General features: G+C 42.7%; 1 protein-coding gene across 5 annotated transcripts in view; it reads left to right on the top strand.

Annotated features, from left to right (window-relative positions):
* LOC131687346 (octopamine receptor Oamb) overlaps nt 1–17,374 on the top strand; it is a 356,370-nt gene that overhangs the window by 280,187 nt on the left and 58,809 nt on the right. Inside the window, exon 7 of one of the 5 annotated variants that reach the window (XM_058971448.1) lies at nt 8,410–10,000. The exons of the other annotated variants lie outside the window; for them this stretch is intronic. Within the exon in view, the coding sequence (XP_058827431.1) occupies nt 8,410–9,332 (923 nt within the window). The 3' untranslated portion in view covers nt 9,333–10,000. Of the gene's footprint in view, nt 1–8,409; nt 10,001–17,374 lie in introns of those variants that run through there. 5 annotated transcript variants of the gene reach the window in all.

The raw sequence follows: 17,374 nt of genomic DNA on the forward strand, positions 1-17,374 counted from the left end.
ATGTTTATTCGGAACTGGAGTAGAGTTTTGCTGCGACAGTCAAATCGATTGAAGATTAGCGAGCCCGCGGCAAGGTCTATAATTGGAACAACGCAAACAAAAGGACCCGAAGAAAGAATATCGACGTCGTTCGGTTTGTCACTCACCCCTTGAATTGGCAGTCCTCCGACACAATTATCCCGAAAAGAAAACACGTTCCTTCCAATCTACGACCGTCTTCAGCGCCGAAAGAGTTCCTGAATAGAGCGGCAATCGGTATAATGAAGCTTGTCGCAGTTCAGCTTAACTAATTATCCAATATGTACGCATAACTCTCCCCGCAGCAGTGGCGACGGCGAACGTGACCATAGAAGTATAAGGCGGAATAAATTTTGGGAGGACTTTCGGGGCCCACCCGCACCCATCAAACCACCGAATCGTAGTAGGCGCCATTAATTCGTTCGATTGTTATTCTTTCCTTCGAGAGCAGGACCGCTGGCTGGCTTTGTCATACATAATTCAGGAACCGAGCGAAAAAGAATTTTGTCGCGTCTGGAAGCTTTCGTCTTTTTTTTTTATTTGTTATTTGGCGGTCATGGACTTTATTTGTGTCTCAAGGGCGGCGGCAATCACGTCACTTTTCCAGTGGGCTTATTGAATTTCCTTATATCGGCAGTAAGTATTGGGGAAATAAAACGACAATCTTATCATTAAGTGGGGGATTTTTCGTCGTTGTCAGAGTACGTTGGTGTTTTGTCCTGACTACAGACACTTTATATCGCAGACTTGCGGAGAGAAAAACAGTAAAACTAGCAACTATGAACGTAAACTGGCATCACGGAAGCTCGCATAACCCGGTTAAAAACTGCGGACGAACATGGTCAGGCAAACAGTTTCACGTTTAACTCAACTCGCCTGTGTTAATTGCCCCTAGGAACAAATGCAATTTGCGAATGCGATTTAAAGGCAATTTCAACACTTAGACAAATTTTCTGGCGGCTGAAAAGGACTTGGTTGTTTTTACGTTTTTCAAACATGGCGGTTCATGTTTGGCTTAAGCTTAAAATAGTTTTTTTTTAACAATTGGCGTGTTCTCGCTTGTATTTTGTTTGTCTAGTGCACTTTATTTAGCCAATGAATGTGGGAAATTGTGGAATCGTGTGTAAATATAGTGGAACAAGATCTCTGAGCTAAAATCTTAATAAAAGTCAGATTGTGGTAAGTTTTGGTGTGTAATGCCAATTTCACCATTGATTCTTCCTATAGTTTGGTGGTGATTACCTAGTGTAGTGATAAGTTTATGTGAGTATATAATTAATCCGAAAATAAGTAATGTTTGTAATTTTCATATTAGGCAATTAAGGGCGATTAAATGGCGCGTTCCCTGGGCGATTTGGGGGCGATTTAAGGGCGGGTAGAGCGGCTAAAAAATGACGGCGGCAAATCGCCCAAATGTTGCATTTGAAATAGCCCCCTAATTGCCAGCAATTTGCTGGCGAATTGAAGGGCAATTAGCGCATCCGAGTTGGCAAATAGCCACCCGTTAGCCAGAAACTTGCCCTTTTTGACTGGGAAGCTTTGCATGGACTTCCTCTTGTACTTCCCCTCTCAAAACCATCATGCTCGTGCGGCTGCACTTTTTGGCAGTCCGTTTGGCTGCTATTTTTGACGCTTCACTAGTCTTTGTACAAAGTGTCTGTAGTCCTGACTGATAGCAGTGTTTTGTGTATGGCAATAGTAATGTTATTTAATTTTAATAATCCATGCACCAGCCAATTCAAAAAATAAAAGACCTCCCTTTAATGTTGTTAATAAGTTTTTACTGTACTATTTTTGATACCAGTATACAGTTTCACCATGTTAGAAATGTTGCACAGACATCACTTAGTAAGGAGAACTTGGCACATCTCGTAAATCATCTTAAATATTTGAAATGCGATGTTGCCTACGTTAATGTTATAATCCTCGTGTTTGTAGATGACAGCACAGTCGAGGTACGACGACGTAATTGGTTAGCGCCTACGCAATAAATAGTAATGGTCAGGTCACAGTACGGAAAGATGGATTTTGATGTGATTGAGACTTAGCAACAGATTTTTTTTCCAGGTATTGATACAAATACTGAAGAAGTTTACAAGTAGTAATCGAAATACCAGGTATCTGATAGTGGAGTTCGTGTAGTGAAAATGCGATTAATCCGCCACCTGAGCTATTTGTGGCTCTTTGAGACCCAGTGATGCCACAAGTACAGATTTATCTAGAAAGGTACAGATTTTTGAAGCGTTTTTGGTACAGATTCTGTACGGTACAGATTACAGATTTTTGTAAAAAAGTGCAGATTGGTACAGATTTTTTTAGATGACAGAAGAGTAAAATAATTTAACCTTGCGATGCATCCCATAATGTGCACAAAGAGCGAAACACAAAAAAGAGCGGCACAAGAACACTGCGATGTGGAGATCACCAGCCCAAAGAGAAACTTGAAAACGAAAAAAAGAAAGAGCTGTGCACCAAGAGATGCAAAATTTCGCACATTGAGTTACCCTGAAGAGCCGCTTTTTTGTGCCTCCCCTCACTGGCAAACAGGGAGGAAGGGGAATCAAACTATTCAGATTCAGATAAAGATTGATCGGAAGAACGTTTTTAAAATGTTTTTTGGTTGTCTTCTCTGCTTCCGTGCGCATGGGACTATGATGCACACTAAAGAGCCTCTTTATTTCTACTCTTTGAGGTGTGCGGCCATGGAGTAGAATGCACGTATGGGAGCAAAACACATAGGAGTGAAGAGGGTTATTGTGAAAGAGAAGAGTCAAAATTTCTGGTTTGATTTCCCAAATGAAAAATATGTATAAGAAAAATAATTTTTTCTAAACAACCTTGTTATTGTTTCGGTACAGAATCCGGTACAGATTTTTCTATAGCAGAGTACAGATAGGAAAGATTTTTCAACTCCCGGTACAGATTTAATTGTGGCAACACTGTTGAGACCATTTCATGTTGTTTCGATGGTTGTGAAGTTTGGCACGAACCATATTTATGATCTTTTCAGGAGGTTGTGTGTGGTGTGGTGCGTCATTCCATTCACCGTAACCCCAGATTGATGATAATCCCTACTCTCAGATCACGCTGTGCACTTACGAAAACCAGATCGCTAAGTGACAAATCTATAGACAAACTTTCTTACTTCTTACTTTCTTCGATTAAACCACAAACTACTGTCCAACCAGTAACGAATGGCCATTTGGGGTACCAATCACTGAAGCTCAGTTGGAAAAAATGACACTATGCAAAATTTTAGCTCAATTGGACATGATAAGGGAAGGAAGTCACATAAAATGGCTATAGTTTAAAAATGTTAACCCCAGGGAAAACATTAAAATCGAATTCGTATTTTTGATGCCAAATATCAATAAAACGTCCAGATCTAGTGTCGTTCCAAAAAAAAAAAATTCACAAGGCTCATCTTTAAAAAAAAAATGATAAAAAGGCCTCTTTTAAACAGGCCTTTTTTAAACAGATTTTCAAAAAAAAAAAATTTTTTTGTCGAGTTGACACCAGATCTTGATGTTTTATGTATTTCTAAAACGTTTGGTATACAAAAAAAAGATAAAAACGGCATTTCGTAGCTCAAGTTCCATTTCAGCTCAAAAATTTCCCAAGCCTAACAGAACCAATTCTTTTCAAAAAATAATTTTTCTATGTGTGTGTGTATAATCCATCTCCCACTGACTGGCAGTGCTTTTATGGAAGAAACTGATACGTACTTATTCCTTGGTATATTATTTTTTGCATCTTTAAATGCAAACATTTTTATCCCTGGATATGGAAGGTGATAGCTCTACCGCACACCCAACGACCCATCTCAAAAATACAATACAATAAGCCCCGCATAAATACACCTACGAATCAACTTCTGCTGTTTCTATTTCCTTCGTGATTCGGCACGGTCTCCAAATCTTTTTTTTTCGAGAGTTGTCCTACTGGAGCTGTAGAGCTAGGTTCTCGGAAGCGCTCCCCGTCAGAATCACATACTACAATTTGCAGACGAGACAGGCAATGTCGCCTACTAAAACACTACATTAGGCCAATTGTAGCGGGCCGTGATTCTGAATGTGATTCGGTACGGTCTCCAAATCTTCACATACAAAAGGATATTTTGTACTCCATGTTCATGTTTATAGATAGCCCTGGCGCTAATTAGTTTCTCTCCTGTCACCTAGGTGGCACTGTTCTGTGACAATTTTCGCTCCTGCACACTATATTTCATACAACCTTAACTTGCATAAAATGTTTTAATGATAGCGTACAACTTCTTAAATGTCCAAAGGACTGACTACCGTTCTCAGTTTAGCACTGGCGGGAAGCGACCAATGTTGTCATGTTTCACATTTTTTTGCCTTTAAACCCTGATAAAGGAACTCCTCGGTCATCTATTAAACCAAACCACCAGCGGTGCGCCATGAGAATCGAGTTCTGAGAAACCCTGACCAAGCTGACCATTTCACTCGAGATCAAAAATCGGGTGACGAAAACCGAGCGAGAATTGAACGTAACATTACAGAGTGTTACCTTTGGAATGAATTGGGATAGAACTGTACAAAATTTCGAAACGATTGGATCAGTTGATGTTGAGGGATGATGTGCACCGCAAAAACTCATTTTTCAGTATTTAGCAGTGGAAGAAAATTTCGAAGAAATTTACATAAAAATCGTCAACCGGTGACAGATATATCAGATAAGCTCAGCATTATGATATTCTATCTAAAGTAAGCCAATGACATTACTGGCGACAAAAATTTAAAAACCACGTCTACATGCCCGTCAACAAAGTTGAGATCAACGGCGTGGTCATCGATGGTGTAGAGTTTGCTGTTTCCAGGACCCCTTACTCCAGTGAGCGAAGATTTTGAATGGCAAAAGCCCGGTGTTTCTGGCGCTTCCAGGAAGACCAGTGTCGCAGAGATTCAATTTAGTGCAGGACTGGGTGGGATTCGTTATGGCACCGGTCGCTTTGTGTTATATAACGAAACTCCTCTCGGTTCCGCTAACACTTTTCAACGAAGAAAGATGGAAATCCGGTGTCTTCCACAAAGTTATAGAATAGGCATTATGCAGTATAAATAAAGGCCATGGGAATCGATTACTAATTCAGTACCATACGCTGTTAAGCTCCGTGCAAAACTACCACCCTTTAAATCTTGGTGAGGACCTGGAACTCCCGAAATATTGGAACCTGGGTTCGACGTCCAAAACGGCCAGCTTCGCGCGGTTGGTCTTCGAAGTAGACCCGGATCTAGATCGCACCAGCGCCAGTTGTCCAACGAACACCGCTTCGACCCGTCTCCGTTTTCACTGATTCCTCGATGTCTCGACAACCACCTAAAAGCACCTGCATCTGCGTGTAATTACTGGCCATCTGTGTCCGAATCTGTCAGTGATGAACCGCACCAACTTGCAGGTGCTGCTCAGTGTTGGACGGCTATCCGCAGTTCCTACTCACAGAACTTCTTAATACCAGATGAGTTGCCCGGCAAGTTTGGTGTGAATGCTTCTTGTTTTGCGGACTTCAGTGGGATGTAGGTAAGAGGCCTTGAGTTTACGACGGCCTCCGCTTCTAACAGGATCCGATCGCGACCTAGACCGAGCGAGCGAACCTCTCCCATGTGTGGGGAAGTAGCTGGAGTAATGCTTCCGTGTAGTTTCTGAAGTAGTGAAGTTCTCCGTCAACGCCTTGTTGTGCCCTTTTCCGCTCATTGCTAGTACCCTGGAAACAGGTGAGGACTTCATATCCAGCGAGTGCACCACCTTCAAATAGATGGCTCAGGTAGTGAGATACGTGAAGAGGACCACCCAGCGCTTGATGTTGATGTTCTGCCTAAGTAGATAAGCGTTGACGCGCAGTAGTCCAGTCCGTCTGAAAGTGAATGCTTGGATGGACGAAGTAAGCTACCATAGCGGTAGGTCCATAGAGCAGTTCTTGCAATGCCGTACTAGGTACAGAGTCGTGCAACCTTGTCCAACAGTCGTCGCTGTAGTGGGATGTGGAATAGTTGACGAACCTCGTTGAATATGGTCTCTCGGTTGGCGTGGCGAAAGCGTCGATGGATCCAGTCTATAGGTAGAAGGTGGATGCAGAACCGATTCGGTCACGACTTCGCAGAACTCCCTTCTCATCAAGGAACCGCAGCCTTGGTGTAGAAGTCTCTGGTTTAGTGACGTCGGATCGAAAGTCAGTTTGAACGAAAACAGCGAATTCATTGGGATAAACTTCGCCAAACGGACAGTTCTTAGTGCTTCCTCGGCTGACGCAACTCCAGGCTTCTTCCGAATCGGCGAAAGAATTGGCACCGGCAACAGTCAATTCTTTCGGCGATTCGGAAGAAGCCTAGAACCAAGGGTTGTCCATTATCTACCCCAGATCAGTTGCTTGCTTCGTTGCGAGATCGGCATTTCTTTGGCTCGACAACGAATAACTGATGCCATCTATGATCGATTGTTTTAATCCAAGTAAGCAAGGTTTTGGAATCAATCTAGCAGTACCGTACCCCGGAGTTTGTATATTCCTCGAGCTTCGAGGAGTAGACAACGTTGTGACTGGCAATCGACGGGTCGAATTTAGGTCGTAGAGAACATCACCATAAGGTCTCCACAGATGGTGACAGGACACTGATGAAACTGGCAGTCTCGGTCCCTTAAGTAACATGAAGTTAAACACTCTTTTTTGCCGCGATCCTTATCAGGCGAAGCTTGTTTGGTTTCCGGGGACTGGAATTTACACACAGGGGAAATTTCAGTTCAGCCAAGATAGTCTCGTAGACAGTCTTCCCAAATGAACATCGAACACCATGTTCGCTCTAGTTCTATGCACATCTGCGCCAATGCGTACCAAAACACGTGGACGTGTTCGTTTGCACATTCGAACCCCGTGTACGTACGCGGTGTTCGTACACACAGGATTTTGACACTAGTTTTCTCTTTCTCTCACTCATCATCACTAGCGTTGACGCATTCTATTTTGTGCATGCCTTTCTTGTGTACGTACACGGTGTTTAAACCTAAGTTTGCACATCGTTCGGTATTCGATGCAAACCTGTACACAAAGGCAAAGCATGTTTGAGGTTGAACGCGTGTACAAAATTTTGTACACGGGTGCAAACTTGTCGATGTTCATGGGAAGACTGCTCGTAGTAGTTTCCGCTCAAATCCTTCCACCCATAGCCCAGCAATCGGATAGCTGTCGGGAAAGACTGCATTGTTTATTCTCCATAGAAGCCCCATATCGTAACCGGACCCGAATGGCGGTCCACTGGATGTTTTTGTAGCAATTTCCTTGTGCGCTTGGGTACAGAGCTCCTGTGGTTTCCCGAGTGAAGTAGTGGCGGAACTGCTCATCTAGCTTTCGAACAGAATCGGAAGCCAGGACGCTGAGAAAACTAGTGATCGCTGTTAAAGACAGTTGGCCAGAAATACTTCCACAGATACTTTGTATCGCTTGAAACGCTCAGGCCTTAGCGGAACGTAAGTTGTCTAGACCAGTAAGCAAAGTAGATTGAATTAGTTCCTAATGCTCAAATAGAAGACTTGCAAGATGAGCAAAACCTTTTGTCAGAACGAATTCGTAGGCAGAACCAGTCCGCTAATCGTACCAACATCAACTTCGGTGTAACCCGGGCCTGACTGACCCTAAATTACAGGGCGTCTAACAGAACAATCAAACTTTACTAGTTCGATTTGGTTCAAATTTGGAACAGACACTCCTGATGGGAAAAGGAATCGATTCAGGGGTGCGCCGATCGAGTTTTCAAAAATTCGTTTCTGCTGGGCCGTTGAATGAGGATACTTAACATAAATTAAGTAGGATTTGTCGGGCGCGACCACACCGTAGTTGATAAATCGATTGCACTGTGCGTAGCTCAACTGGGTTCGATTCCCAACCTCCGCACATAGGGCCAGAGATTTTTCTAGTTCGAAAAAGTGGCGAATAATTTTATAGTTAAAACCTCTACAAACATAATAGAAATAGTGTCTGGTGCCAAGACGGTTCACTGATACAGAAAATCCGAAACGCGAAATACAACTTCATTAAAAATAAAGTTATCGAAAAATAAAATAAAATGCTAAATGTTGTGTTACCGAACTGGACCAGTGTCGTTTAGATGCAAAATCATATAACCATGAGAACCACTAGAGGTTTCCCTCCAGAAGGAGTGCTGTCACCCCTTTTGTGGTCCCAGGTTAACGGACGAACTGCATGGTCTGGAATTTCAAGTAACTTTAAGGCCGTCGACATTGTTGTCGCTAATAGAGGTTCAGTCCATGTCTTTTTTCAGCTCAAAATATTTAGAAATTCTTTTAAATACTTCCCTCACCTAACATCTGCTACCCATACTAACTTAATTTTTCCACTATCCTCTCTCTCGTCCCGCACAGGCATCGGCAACCGCTTCGATGACAATCGGTTAACACTCCGGATCCACCGTGGCCGTGGTTCCACAACCAGCACCCACGGTACGCCAAGCAACCCTCAACTACAGCAACAACAACACCAACACCACCTTCCAAACCACCACGAATCCCCGCATAGCAACGGAAGCACTCACAGCACCACAACCAGCCTCGGCAGTGCCTCCCCGGAACGGCTATCCCGCTACATCACCCGATGCCGAAACCACGAAAAAATCAAAATCTCCGTGTCCTACCCCTCAACGGAAAACCTAAACCAAAGCTCAACCGGCGAAGGCAGCAAACTCCTGTACGCCGTTCACTACTCCTCCAACGGAGGCAAAGAACACACGGCATCCCGAATCTTCCGACATTCCTCGTCCTCCTCGGCGAAGGAACCAACCAGCCAGTACTTGACGGTTGAAGGGCGCGAACGAAATCCGCTATCACCGCGGGCCAGCAAACGGATGGGCAAACGGAACATCAAAGCCCAGGTAAAGCGCTTCCGGATGGAAACCAAAGCGGCCAAAACGCTGGCCATCATCGTCGGTCTGTTCATCCTGTGCTGGCTGCCCTTCTTCACCATGTACCTGATCCGGCCGTTCTGCGACGACTGCATCAACGAGCTGCTGTTCTCGATCGTGTTCTGGATCGGCTACTGCAACTCGGCCATCAATCCGATGATCTACGCACTGTTCTCCAAGGATTTTCGGTTTGCCTTCAAGCGGCTGATCTGTCGGTTCTTCTGCTCGGCAGAACCCATCCCGAGGCCAACCAGCCGGCGGGGATCGGAAATGTCTCAGTTTCGGGGTCAGGGTGGTGGCGGTAGAACACCGAGCATTTCACCGTCGGCGGCTGCACTCGGGGAGGACAGTGATCCAACACTGGGGGATCTTTCCGATAGTAGATGACGCTCGTTTGCTCCGAGCATCAGTTCCAACTCTAGTCCCGGTGGTGGCGGCCGGCGTAATAGCATGGGTAATCCTACTGGGGCAAGCGAGAGCGCCGCTCGGGGACCGGTGTACGATATCTGTCATCCGCTGGTGATGGAGAGTCCGGGTTTCGGGTCGTACGGAAGCACTGTCGGAGGTGGTCACCATCAACTGCAGCAGCTGCGACGGGAGGATGATCGGCTCGGAGAAGGACCGAATAGGTCCGAGGGTGCGGACTCGAGTATCGCTCGGACCGATATTTGATCGTTCTGGGGTAGACGGTTTCTGCACTTTTGTGATAGCTCGTAACGGGCGGAGGGAGCACCAATGGTTTCCCTGGGTAGTCGTATCTAGCGTCGGAATCGATGCAATGGATTGATGGCAGATAGATCGACGAACGGAAAAAAGGAGCAATCTAATCCTGGTTTCTACTCAAATGTGTCACTTCTATGATCTTAGGTCTGGGAAAACAGGGTAAGTGACCCCTTCAAAACGAAAACTGCAAACCGATAATCAAATCAAATGTTGTCTCAACTATGAGGGTATACAATAGGAAAATTTACGGTTGAGTGTTCCGGTGATATTGAACTTTCCGCGCAGACGAAACCAGATCAAATAAGACTACAATGCATTGCAGAAGTTTACTACAATTTACAGAGCTTTTTTGTAGCTTGCGCAACTTGTGAGAGAAACGCATAAGTTTCCTAGAATTCACAGAATCTTCTCGAACTATACAGCTCGCGGTTGAACTGCGTCATTCTCCGAACTTTGATGACGGTTGTACCGCATCATTCTTCGTCTTTTAGAATTACCATCTCCTTTGTAAATAAGGTACAATTACATGTATAAAGAATGTGCAGTATCGCTCTTCATCGGCACTGGGAGAGCCTTCGAAAAGATGCGAGACCATATAACCGCGAAAACTACTACAGGCTGTCCTTAAGATGAAGTGCTGTCACCACTTCTGTGGTCAAATGTAATGGTTAGACTCCGTAACGAACAGGTAGGTCCGGGATTCACAACAACGAGTTAGGCCGTCCACATTGTTGTCTCTGATAGGGGCAATTAGTTTAAACGTGGACTGGAAATGATCCATGGAAAAGGAGAATCCTTGCAACAATCCCCCAAAAATTATCATGATTTTATTAACAAGGAAAAGAAAAATTTAGCTTGAAATCGCCTTTTCGTATTGGACTTCAATATCGAACCTACCACGGAAGTAAAAAATCTTGTAGTAAAAATGATGGCTTGCCGATATTGAGAACATCACATCGACATTAAAAGCATTCTGGGAGTAGAGCCAAATGTCGGACCGACTTTGTGGCAAATTCCACTGATAATACGGTACACAGAATTCGACAGATTCTGTGCAAACGCTCAGCAGATTTTGGAATAAATGACCTGTCTTCTCGCTGGTTTCCAATTGTACAGAAGTAGCGATTCCACCAGTACTCAGATATTATTATATTGACCCTAAGTTACAGGGCGTCGGTTAGAGTTTCGGAACAAACAAATGAAAAGGAGAAACAAATAAATTAACTTATACCGTATATCCACATTCAAAAAACGCTGCTGCTGTTAAATCGTCGCTGATCTGTTGAAAGTTGGCTGTTTCCTCCAACTTTTCCCGGTATGACGCTAACTTCTGCGACAGCGGTCCTTTACTTGCTTGGTAGGAATTTACATAGTGATACCGATGATGGACGTATTCACCACAATGAACTTCCAAGCGAATCTTTCCAGAGTATTTCCGAGAGAACCGAATGTCGAATTCTGCCTTTTCATTTTCTTTAATCTTATTAGACCGATGTATTAGACCTACAGTACACGACTTACTTAACAGTGAAAGTGGAGCTGAACCCACATACAGTTACACCACGTCCGTAACTGTTAACTGATAACAATTCCACATACTGTAACTAACCTCAACCAAGAGTTTCTTACTGTAACAGTGCGATTGCCCCGGTCCCAGCAACAGTCATATCAATCCACCTGCAAAATTTACAGGTTCACATTTAGAAAAGAAACTGGACGAACTGCTGAGTCAACTTTACCGTCCAACGGTAATGCTAGGGGATTTCAAGGCCTTTTTTGAAGCCTTAAAGTAGAAAAAGGGCTAAAAAATCGATCTTAAAGTTTGACATTGCACCATTACGTCAAATTTGAAGTTTTGACCCGTTCTTAGGTTATTACTCCAACAAATTTAGTTTAATTTAGAGCCTTAGTATTAGTTTTGTGTTTCAGATCGATCCTGAGGTAGCAGGCTCTAGACATTATTGGAATTCAAATTTTGGTAATTTGAATAAGAACCTCCCCTTAATCAATAGAAATTATACGAAAAATACTGGTATACTTGCTACAAAGATGGTGTAATCTATTGAACATTTCATAAGACGCATTGATCCTAGAAAGTGCTAATATGGTCCCTATATGGTTCCACATGATATCTCGGACCATGAGCATTTGCTCGAGTAACTTGCCAGAGAAACGCATAACCTGCCTAGAATTCACAGAACCTTCCCGAAACATACCGCTCGAAGTTGTACTCCGTCATTCTCCGATTTTTGCAGATTTTTCCCAGTAATACAACGCTTTTTAGCGGCGCTGGGACAGCTTTCGATGAGATGTGAGATTATATAACCATGAGAACCGCTAGAGACTTCCCTCAAGAAGGAATGCTGTCACTCCTTCGATGGTCATAGGTAATGCATGGACTACTGAACGAACTGAACGGTCCGGGATTCGAATCAATGGGTATCGCCGTCGACACGGCTATCACTGATAGGGGTGAGAAAAAATCCACGATTTGAAATCGAGGTCGAATTACTTTAAATGGAGTAAACAAGAAGCCCATAATGTCCCATGCTCATGGTGTTTGAAATGGGTTCAATCCATGGAAACACCATTACCATGGTCCGATGGTATGGTTTTGGTGTAATTATGGGCTAGTAAGGCCATTTTATATTTTATATCTATGGGAAAAATGAAAATTGAAGCCAAAAATAGCTCACAACTGATTGACAGCTTTTTACGGATAGAGCCGAATATGGGACCGATTTTGCGGCATATTCAACCGATAACATACGGTATACCCGATTCCCCAGATTCTGTTCAACGCTCAGCTGAATTTTGAATAAATAAGCTATCATCTCCCCGGCTTCCAGTTGCACTTAAGTAGCGATTTCACCATTTCCCTGGTACAATTATATTTGCCCGACTGACCCTAAGTTACAGGGCGTCTAGCATAATTTTCGAACAAGCAAGCCAAAAGGAGAAAACAAACTAATGTGTACCGTATATCAACCCCAATAATTCTGCCAATGATGCAGCTGTTAAATCGTTGCTGATCTGTTACTAGTGCTGTCGGGAAGGCGACGGCTCCTCCAACTTCCTCCGGTATGTCGCTGGCTGCTGCGATAGCGGACCTTTACTTTTAACTTGATACGTGAAAGCCTTCCTAAGATCACTCCAGTCCCGTGAGCCTTTATGAATTGAGGGGACCTATATGAAAAAAATGGGATGCATAAAATTGATTTTTCGAAGCAAACCGATCAATATTGAAAAAATCGCATTGACATTCAAAGTGTTCTGGGGATAGAACTAAATGTGGGACTGACTTTGTGGCAAATTCTGCTATAATACGGTATACAGAATTCGACAGATTCTGTGCAAACGCTCAGCAGATCTTTGAATAAATTACCTGTGTTCTCCCTGGCTTACTCGGGAATAATTTTATTGGTCCGACTGACCCTAAGTTTCAGGGCGTCTACCAGAATTTCGCAACAAACAAAACCAAAAGAAGAAATAAATTAACTAATTTGTACCGTATATCCTCCAACAATTCTTCTAAGGCCGCTGCTGCTGTTGATTCGTCGCTGATCTATTGCTAGTGTAAACAGAAAGGTGGATGGTTCCTCCAGCTTGATAGGTGAACTTAATTCCTTTGTCAGAACTTACCTACCCAAAAAGCATTTAAACTTTTATAGCACACTACAAGTGCAATCTAACTTTCAAAAGGCTCTTCAAGAGTTCCTTAAAAGCTGAATTGCGACTTGGGTAGCGAAATTGATGCCGGACATATTCACCGCAGTGCTTCTTTTTCATCGTCAATATACTGTGGAAGATAGCTTGCCTGAGAAGGTCACTGAAAAAAACTGAATGAAATTTTGAATGACTCTTAGTGAAATTTTTCAAAATAAAGGGAATAGCAATTAAACATCTTAAAAATGCGTTCGAAGATGTATTAAAGGCTATATCGTATAAATATTCATTTCGAGATTGTTTTTTTTTGCTAATCATTTACAACGATAGTTACAATTGGAATTACAGAGCTCGATTTGTTCAAAGGCCAACCGAACATATAGATCAGAATGAGCAGGAATATGTGACTGCCATAACCTTTCTCAGGAACCTTTCCCCGCAATTACTGAACGAATCGTGTGGCATCGTGATGAATGACAAAATATGCGGCATGGTCAGGGACATTTCAACGTCAAGTCCAAGGATATCGTTCCAGTGTATGGTCGAAAGAAACGAATGTCGAAAGCTGCCCTCTCATTTTATTTAATCTCAAGACAACTCGTATTAGATCTACAGTTCACCAGTTACTTAACACTGGAACTGAATCTTAGGGGAGTAACCTACATACAGTTACACCACGTCCGTAACTGTACACTGATTTAAAAGATTGAAACAGGCAGAAACGTTCATTGTGAGAAACAACATTATTCCTGGGGAGCGTCCAGCACAGATAAGAGAGGCGCGCCGAGGCAACTTCTAGACTAGGGAAAAGGCAAGAACCTAACAAGTGTTTTGCAGGGTTTCCTAGACATTCCGAGTAATTCAGAATGGTGACAGAAGATACTGGAGTCTCCCAATACTCTGGGCTAGCCATCATCCTATTTTTGATATCATTGAAAGAAAAGCACGTCACTTCTGGGGAAACCCCCTAACGGTCAGAGAGTTACAGAGACTCCGTACAGCAAGAAGTGGTCATTCACAGACGAACTACCTTCGAAGCATACTATAAGAGGGTACATAAAGGTTGGCAGAAGAGCCCACGCTTCGCCCGCACCGTAACACGATGGAATCCGTCGAATAACCGCAACGCGGCAGTGCGATTGTCACTAGCAAGTTAAAACACATTACTACAAACTTCAACAAAGTTACCTTTGGGAAGTTCAGTTCAGAAATTGAAAACATTAGGAAAGTTTTATTAATTTCAGGGAAAATCTTTAAAACTTCTGGGAAGCTCTGTAAACTACAGAGTAGTATTGTACACTTCAAAGAAGCTCTGGAAATTTTAGTATATTTTATGTAAGGAAATTCTGAGAGCTTGAAAAAAGAACTGCAAACTTCATAATAGTTCCGCGACGATTTTCGAAATTTTCAGTCGCGCTGAAAGTTTGGTGAATTTAGAATATACTCTGCGAGCTTTGGTGAAGTTCTACAATTGTCACGAAAAATCTACAATTTTCAGAGAAGATTTTCCATCTTTAGGAAAGTTCAACAAACTTCAAAGAAGTTCGGCAAATTTAGAAAAGATCTGCAAATTTTATGGCTATTTGACACACTGCAACCGCTGAAAAGATCTTTGGCAAATTTTACAAACTTTAAGGACATTTCGTGAATTGAAGGTCTGAATGAAAAAGAAGCATTTTGCAAACACCATGTTAACTTCAGAAAAGTTTTCACAACTTCATTGAAGTTCCTCAAGGTTCAAGAAAAGTCCACAAATTATGCGAAATTATAGGTAATCTAGGTGTACTTTATGCGGACTTCTACGAAGGTTTGACAATATATGATCTGTGCACTTCAGAAAATTTTTGCAACCTACAAGGAAGCTCGTTGATTGGCGGAACAGTATTAGGAAACTTTCGGGAAGGTTTCAAAATTTCAACGAAGATCTGCAATATTCTGGTAAATTCTGAAAACTCGGTCATTTTTAAAAGTGATTCTGATAGTGATACAGAAGATTGGCGAACTACTGAAAAGATCTGATTACTTCTGGGGTGATCTTCGAACTCGAGTGAACATTTACACACATCAACGTAGGTGAAAGTTCTGTGAAACTCAGAGAAGTATTGCGAACTTTGGCAAAATTACCTGGAGATAGATCGTGCAGTCGTACCTCGACCACATCATGCTCTATATACACGGAGACCTTGACCGTAACATTATCATGTTCAACAAAGTGTTTCCTGTGGTTCGATTAGGGGGACCTTCTCCTGGATTAGGGGGAAAATCAAGCAATATTTGCGAATGTTCTGGGGAAAAATGAAAAGACATACGAACTTCTGCTTTTGATTTTTTATTCGTTATTTAACGATAATTAGAAAACGATTTTTTTTTTCAAAAAATCAAAATGGCGAATCTCGTCGACCTCTGCGCGCGAAACATCGCCCTACTTTGTCAAGTGCAGGGCCTCACGTGATTAACTGAAATGAGAAATGGATATAATTTATTAAAATAGATAAAATTCCTATGACGAGTATTTGCTCGGGTATACGCAAACTCGTCTTCGATCTACGGTGCGTGTTATGTAACAGGTAATAGTGGTCAAAATGGATCTTATGTTTACGTGGGTGGCCTATATCCAACTCCAACATATGCGTAATGTAGTACTGCCCAAGTAACAATTAAACTTTTATAGCACGCTATAAGTCCAATCTAAGTTTTATGTGTTGCTATAAAACTATCAAAAACCCTAAATTGTTAGTAGGGTGACCACGTTCAATAGTCTAGCCAAAGCAGAAATCTAACCTTTGAAGAACAACCTGACTTTCGAATGCAAATCAGTTAATCCAAGTATTACCTATAGGAAATAACAAGCCTGTCCGTAATCGAAGAACGCTATTCTTATACCCAGGTCAAACCAATTCTGGACCCAGACGGCGTAATGCCGAAAACCAAACGCCAAAACCACCTTCGACATCTGTTGCTGAACCCCAGACAGTCGACTAAACAATTATTGCTACATAAAGTATCTCCAAACTAATAGCCAACACAACTAGCGAAGTAACAAAAAAAAAACAACAAGATGGTTATACTAGTGTGCACACACAACATGCAACAGAAACAACCTCCAGTGAAAATCAAAACTGCTCTAACATCATGGAGGTTCACCGAAGAGAGCTGATTGAGCAATCAACAAGCTACAGAAATTATAGCAGCAAATGATTGCCCACCAAAGATCCTCAGCACTACCTGACCTGTTTTGTTATCCTTAGCGAGTTGCTATGGAGGAGAGTTACCTTCCCTCAGCGATAGCGGTGTGGTGCCACTGGCTCCTTTAGAAAAAGTGAGGGAAGCCAACTAGCGGTTAGCTTCCTTTTTCCCGCTGTCTGACGGCAATACTCTTCCGTATTCCCATTTGGGCTGGTTGGGATACAAATTCGATAGATCGCCTTACAAACGATGTCAACAAACTGTCATACCTTGAACTTCCGCTGTCGCTGATTTCGACAGTCTGTTCTGTAGTCTATTTGAAGCAAGAAAAATAAATCAATTTTAAGACGAAGATGCTAGCTTTTTGAAGTCAAGAATTTCTTACAACATCTGTATTTTGTCTATTATCAACCTGTAGATGGTCTATGCCTTGTAAGTAGGGTTTACCCTTCCACTTAGGTTCCTGCTTCATCTTCCCGGCTGACCCTTAGTGACAGGGCGGCCCAGATACTTCTACCAAGGCTATCGAATTTTCGTAAACACAACAAACAAAAAGTAAACAAAAATAAATTAATTTTACCGTTCTATTCACTCCTCGTCAATCCGCTGTTGTTGGCGGAATGACAGGCCGTTTTCTTCCGACCGGCCGGGACAACAACGGCCGAGTTCACCTTGGTTGTTTCTGTATCGACGTCTTTTCTTCACCGTGGTCAGTCACTATCATTCTCGACGACCGCCTTCCGCACGATGTCAACAAACCATCCGCCTTCAACCACTGCAGTCGCTGTCACCTAGCGTTCCACGAATTCAGCAAACTTTTCGGCGGCAATCGAAGAATTGCAGCATATGTTACT

This window comes from Topomyia yanbarensis, chromosome 1 (assembly GCF_030247195.1).
Source record: "Topomyia yanbarensis strain Yona2022 chromosome 1, ASM3024719v1, whole genome shotgun sequence".
NCBI lineage: Eukaryota > Metazoa > Arthropoda > Insecta > Diptera > Culicidae > Topomyia > Topomyia yanbarensis.